Raw genomic sequence first — 6524 nt, 5'->3', positions numbered from 1 at the left:
TGAAGCTAATTTAAACATAAACATCATTTCATTTGATTTAATTTAGGTGAAATTATCTAATCATTCACGCAGAGATGCAATCAATGACAGGAGTTGTCACTACAGGTGGGTTCGAAACCCGAGCCCGCCGAAGTTTTTAGGCAATGTCTTTCCCTCTATCTCTCAATTTAACCCCCTCTGGAATAAAGGCCCTAAACAAACATAACAAAAATTCTTTAAAAAAATAAATGTGTTTACTTTTTAACATTATACTCAAAGGGCAAGTAAATATCACCCCGGGGCCGCCAGTTGAATAGCCCCGGTTTAGGGTATACTGAATAGTCTGCATTGGAGGGTTTTGTTCTAACTTTGAACTCTGTTTTGTGTTCAAGTGGAAGCCTTGTTCAAACACAGGCATTGATGGACCGCCTGTGGATCATCTCCTCTCATCCATCTCCAGACTCTGTTCTGCACTACCTTCCTCACTAATATCACCACACTGGAGCATCTTCCAAGTCCCAATGCTGCCCTTTGGGGGCAGATATCCAAACAAGAGGACCGAGGCAATATTCATCGGTACATTTAAATAAGATATCTAGTGAAACAAATTGAAATACTACCGGTATTTCATTTAGTTTTGCTCTCATTTTTGTAGGGGTAAGAGATACTAAAAGTTTTGGTCTGACCCTAAGCCTAACAAATCCATTGCCCAAATCACCAATATCAATGTTGCGTTGCTTCCTACTGTTAATCACGTAATCACATGCATGCACAGTGCAGCTTTTAAAGGCGAATCGGTCCTCTTGTATTAACTATGTTATCTTAGTGTACTCTGATTGGGTAATAAAAGAAGGCGACCATCAACAGGACAGGTTTCTTCAGTCTGGGATTTTTAATAAAACCAATTTTATTCATTGATTTATTTTCTTGTAAACTTGTGTATCAAATATAAAGCAGTTCATGAGCTAGCGCTGAAGCATGCTGCATAGTGTGCTGTTTTTGTTCACAAAGGACACAGAGATTTTCTAACCAACTTAATATCTTCAGACACACTACCTGTACAGTTTGCATCATGAATGGCTTTCATGATTTTGTAAGACAACTTTTGTTTGCAGTAGTTTTTGAACGAGTATGCCTGTTGAAGATGATCAAGCTGTAAGCACTTTAAGACATTGCATGGTCTAACAGTGCCTCCATGTGGCAAACCATACCATCACTAAATCTTTGTTAAAACAATCAATGTTTCAGGTTACATTTTTTCACTGGAGTTTTTGTTGTTTTTCTTTTCTATGTTTTGGCTAAAGAGGTACTCCTTTGGGTATTGACTTGGTGTCTTTTGTAACCCTTATGTTGACCCGTTTCAAGTTCAAACTATATAATAACTACGCTCTAGTTTTATTATTGGAACAAGGCTTCATGATATCCCACAGCAGATATATAAACACTTCAAAACAGATTTTGATAATTTTAGCCAAGTTTAAAGGTCTCTAAAAAAGTGTATAGTTTGGTGTTGGGGTCGGGGGAGACCACGCAGAATTGTTGTGGGTGACTCAAGGTCAAATTTGGCCCAATCAAGATTCATCTTTGACTTTAGACACCCCTCCCCCTTCCCCTTCATCCACTGTAACAATCATTTAAAACTTTGTATTGTATTCTAATATTAGTCTATAGTCAGATAACGATCCACCGTCGTCACTATAGGAAATATAATGTTTTACTTAAATATGTGGTGTAATGTTTTTTGGGGCCTTAAAATAAAATTACAACAGGATTGTACGGTTATGAATGCATAATAAGTTAGTCATGATGTAGTTAAAACAATATTGGATGATAGAGATTATCTTTGAGTGTTTTGGACTGAGATAAATCATGGGTCAGAATGTGACCGGCGACACAAGGGTTAAGGCATTTCTATGCTTGAGCATGGCTGGCTGACATACCACATGAACATATTGATTATGAATAATAAAATAAATATTTCTTCTGGAAGTTGTCGAGGAATCTTTGTACGGATTTGTGCACGAATTCAGAAGTTGTGAATCCTTTTTGAAAAAATTTAAAGTGAGCTTTTCCAAAACAAACTTTATTCCGGGCCCTAATGCATTTCTTGAATCCTATTATTATTATTATATTGGAAAGTGACATTTCCTACACCATAAACATATACAGATTTAAGATTATTTCACACTCTTCAATTCACAGAGAAAGCAGGTGAAGTAGGTTCTAACAAGTTGTGAAGATGAGGTTCAAATTAAGAAGTTGTACATCTAAAACAAGCTAAAATAAAACGTTCTCTATTATGTTGTGCATAGGCAAGTGTGTGTGGTTGTGGACGACTTCCCCCACCGGTGGTTTCTGGGTGTTTCAAACTACAGAGGCCAGAGAGGAATGCCTCATAAATCTGTAGGTCCTTGCCAGTTTTCACCCAGGTGAGAAAGAGGTAGGACGGAGAAGAGAAAAGGAGGGAGAGTGACCATGAAAACCCCAAAGAACACAAACACTTTGGTCTTCTGTCAAACTGGGGACTTTCATGGATCCGAGCTTCATCTGTAATGGAGGTCAAAGGAGGTTAAGACGAGCGGAGGGAAAGCGGCAACATGGATCATTTGGATAAAGCAAAGGATCTCTTCCACTTCAGGTAGAAATCTGGAGAAAAGAAGCTGGACTGGATATGATGCAGCTGAGGATTCAACGCTATCTGAGTGGTCAGAAATGTATTGAAAGTGACTGAACTAATCCCCATAAGGACGCTCCCTGGAATCTTAAGCAACTGAAGTCGACTTCAAGCTCGCCTCGGCACTTTGTCACGACTTTGGAGAGTGGAGGGCATTATTTCTGGGGATCACACTCGACTGGAAGCTCCTTCGAATCGTCACTGAAGCTGCTGGCATTGTCTTCTGATTGGATTAAAACACACGTCACCTCTCGCATATCAATGCTGTTTCTTTGCTTCACAGCTTGTATACAAGTTGGTTTTTACCTGAATGTTCTGGAAGAAGTTGCTGTATTTTCTATGAGAACTAGTTTGTTTTACAGGCATGTTTTGGGACTCATTTTCAAAAAGAATTACTGTATTTTCTATCCGAAGCCATCTGTTCTACACATCGCAGCATGACATGTTCGTACAGACTTTGAAAGCTTTTGAAATTGAATGCAATGTCCTTGGAACTGTGAACCTGCCATGAACTGCACGACCAACGCCACCATCACCCCTCAGCTGGGCCTCGTCCTGAGCCCAGGGGCTGAAAGTGGAGGGACTCAGGACGGTAGTGGTGGTGGAGGTACGGGTGGTGGACTTTGGGTGACATCTCTACTTGGTGTAACACTGATGTTCATGTGTGCCATGGGCGTGGCGGGCAACATGTACACGCTCGTCATCACGCGATCGGCTGCCTTGCGTAGAAATGGCTCGATGTACGTTTACATCGTCAACTTGGCTCTGGCGGATCTCCTCTACTTGTCCACCATCCCCTTCGTCGTTTGTACTTACTTCGCTCACGACTGGCTGTTCGGAGAGGCGGGATGTCGCATCCTGCTGAGCCTCGACCTCCTCACCATGCACGCCAGCGTCTTCATCCTCGTCGCTATGAGCCTTGAACGCTACCGTGCCGTGGCGAGACCTTTCAGCGCTCACAAGTCCTCGACTCGTAAACGGAGGCTAGCTGCGTGGGTTATCTGGGGGTTAGCTTTCGTGCTAACGCTCCCCATGATGGTGATGATCCGCCTCAGAGAGGGGAAACCGACCGCGAGTGGAACGGTGAAGAGGATCTGCTTCCCTACGTGGACGTATGAGGCCTTCAAGGCTTACATCTCCGTGCTGTTTCTGACCAGTGTTTTAGTTCCTGGATTGATAATCGTCGGGCTGTACGTGGGGCTAGCTAGCCGCTACTGGGCGGTTCAGGCTAGTTTTGGAGACAGCAGCCGTTCTGCCCACAGGAGAGGACTCAAACAGAAAGTTGTGTCCATGATCTTCAGCATCGTGGTGGCATACTGGGCGTGTTTCCTGCCTTTCTGGGGATGGCAGCTAGCCAAACTCTTCTCTCCAGAGTCCCTCAGCGCTTTGTCTCCGGCGGCGCATAATTACGTGAATTTCTTCGTCACGTGTCTGACGTACGGGAACAGCTGCATCAATCCATTTCTTTACACTCTCCTGACCCGAAACTATAAAGACTACTTGGCCCAGAAAAGTCAGTCCGTGGGATCGAGCAGGAATGACCCCGTGTCAGCCGTGACGACGCCGCTGCAGGAACTTTAGTGGATGAATAAATACCCGCTAAGCATTCACACCCAAGTGAGACATTGGTATCGACTGTTTATCCGCCTGAGGGAGGACATTTCTGCTCTAGATTCTTTGTACATAACTGGAAAGTGTCATATTTGTGAGACATTTGTAATCTGTCGTAGCACTATCTACAAACTTTGGTTAATTCTGAGAACATGTTAAGCTTTGTAAAGCTGTTTAACCAGAGCTGTTAAGGATTAAAAGAGACAGCAGGTGGATGTTTGCTGCCATAGAAATCTGTTTGAAGGCAAACGACAAACATTTTAGCATTTTAATTTAAGAAAAAGAAGACTTATTCTCCCATGTACAGGACAAATGGCTGTCAAACTATTACTTCCTCCTTGAATTATGTTAAAAAACATATTTTTATATGAACTTTAGGTAACAAATATGTGGGTTCAATTGCCAGTTGTTACTTAAAGGGTTTGATAAGTTGTAAAATATGATATTTTAATAGTTTTGAATACATCTAGGGAAGAAATTGCTGGCGACACAAATTCATCGAAACACGCTTTTCAATGGCTTTAAAATGTCTGATGTTTGGTGAATGCAATGAAACGTAAAGATTGTTCCTTTCCTCTCCTATCTGCCGTACCACTTTAAACACACTCATGTAAAGGATATTTCATCTGCGTGCGGGGAATGTGTTTGCATCGTGCCACATTCCTCAGCCTCGAGCCACATCTTCTTTGAGTCCTCCTGCAAATTGACTTTGAAAGAGCTGCTTCATCTCACCTCTGTCATATGTACACTCTTTGCATTACCCTGTTTAAGACTCTATAACCTGCAATATCCATGTTAGCCACAATCAAGAACAAGGAGTTCAGATGCAATTTTTCATCTTGTTTTTGTAATTATTTTTCATGTGATCAATGTTTAGTACTAGTTCTAACATACTTCCTTTATCACAAACTTGATCGGGCTAGAGACCAGATTGAAGGACATTAAAACGATATGTTTAGTCGTCGCCTGTAGAAATCATGCAGCTTCAATAGCTTTTATCTGGTTGTAATTCCATAAAATGTTGTTGACATCCAATTTTAAGTTGTTTTAAAACATGCACTGGTTTTATTTTCTGAGTTGCATTTATTTTTTGCAACTATTTAAATTCCAATCGTGTGTTTTGATATTAAAGGGTCCCTATTCTGCTCATTGTCAGGTGTATATCAGTATGTGGTGTCTCTACTTTAAAGAGTCCTCTCCTGCTGATGTTCAGGTGTATATCAGTATGTAGTGTCTCTACTTTAAAGAGTCCTCTCCTGCTGATGTTCAGGTGTATATCAGTATGTAGTGTCTCTACTTTAAAGAGTCCTCTCCTGCTGATGTTCAGGTGTATATCAGTATGTAGTGTCTCTACTTTAAAGAGTCCTCTCCTGCTGATGTTCAGGTGTATATCAGTATGTAGTGTCTCTACTTTAAAGAGTCCTCTCCTGCTGATGTTCAGGTGTATATCAGTATGTAGTGTCTCTACTTTAAAGAGTCCTCTCCTGCTGATGTTCAGGTGTATATCAGTATGTAGTGTCTCTACTTTAAAGAGTCCTCTCCTGCTGATGTTCAGGTGTATATCAGTATGTAGTGTCTCTACTTTAAAGAGTCCTCTCCTGCTGATGTTCAGGTGTATATCAGTATGTAGTGTCTCTACTTTAAAGAGTCCTCTCCTGCTGATGTTCAGGTGTATATCAGTATGTAGTGTCTCTACTTTAAAGAGTCCTCTCCTGCTGATGTTCAGGTGTATATCAGTATGTTGTGTCTCTACTTTAAAGATTCCTCTCCTTCTTATGTTCAGTGTCTTCAGGGTTTGTAATTGTATCTGTCTGTGAGGAGCATTTGTTTATCTGTTTCAGACTGAATAAAAGCTCCTCGTCTCGTCCTTTAAAAGTCTCAATATCTGCAGATGATCTCCACTTAAACCTTATATAATGCAAGAGAAGTGAATATGAAGCCCACACACACTGTGCAAAGTGAGGCTGGGAACATAACACACACACACTCTATATATATATTAAGGTCTACCTCCGCTGGGTGTGTGTTATTACTCGCTTTAAGCCTCTGAACTCCAGCTGCCCTGCTTTAGCGCCCGCAGGCTTTTACACAGGCTTAGCTCTTCCTTATCCAATATTAAAACGCATAAAGTGTAACTCTGCATCCACTGGGGAGGTCTCACAACCACAACCACGGTAGTGAAGAGGGGAGGGTATAAGGAAAACTATATGTTCAGATGCTTTTCTCACACACACACACACACACACACATACACACACAC

At 41.5% G+C, this 6524-nt stretch overlaps 1 protein-coding gene across 1 annotated transcript; it reads left to right on the top strand.

Annotated features, from left to right (window-relative positions):
* The first annotated feature begins 3153 nt into the window (after positions 1-3153).
* uts2r4 (urotensin-2 receptor 4) lies at positions 3154-4234 on the top strand. Its single transcript, XM_010785487.1, has one exon. It carries the CDS (start codon positions 3161-3163, stop codon positions 4232-4234), a length of 1074 nt encoding a protein of 357 aa, XP_010783789.1. The 5' UTR covers positions 3154-3160.
* Positions 4235-6524: the final 2290 nt, after the last annotated feature.

The sequence above is a fragment of the Notothenia coriiceps genome, unplaced genomic scaffold (genome assembly GCF_000735185.1).
Source record: "Notothenia coriiceps isolate Sejong01 unplaced genomic scaffold, NC01 NC01_scaffold00027765, whole genome shotgun sequence".
Taxonomy (NCBI): Eukaryota; Metazoa; Chordata; class Actinopteri; order Perciformes; family Nototheniidae; genus Notothenia; species Notothenia coriiceps.
This window is presented reverse-complemented; position numbering and strand designations above follow the sequence as displayed.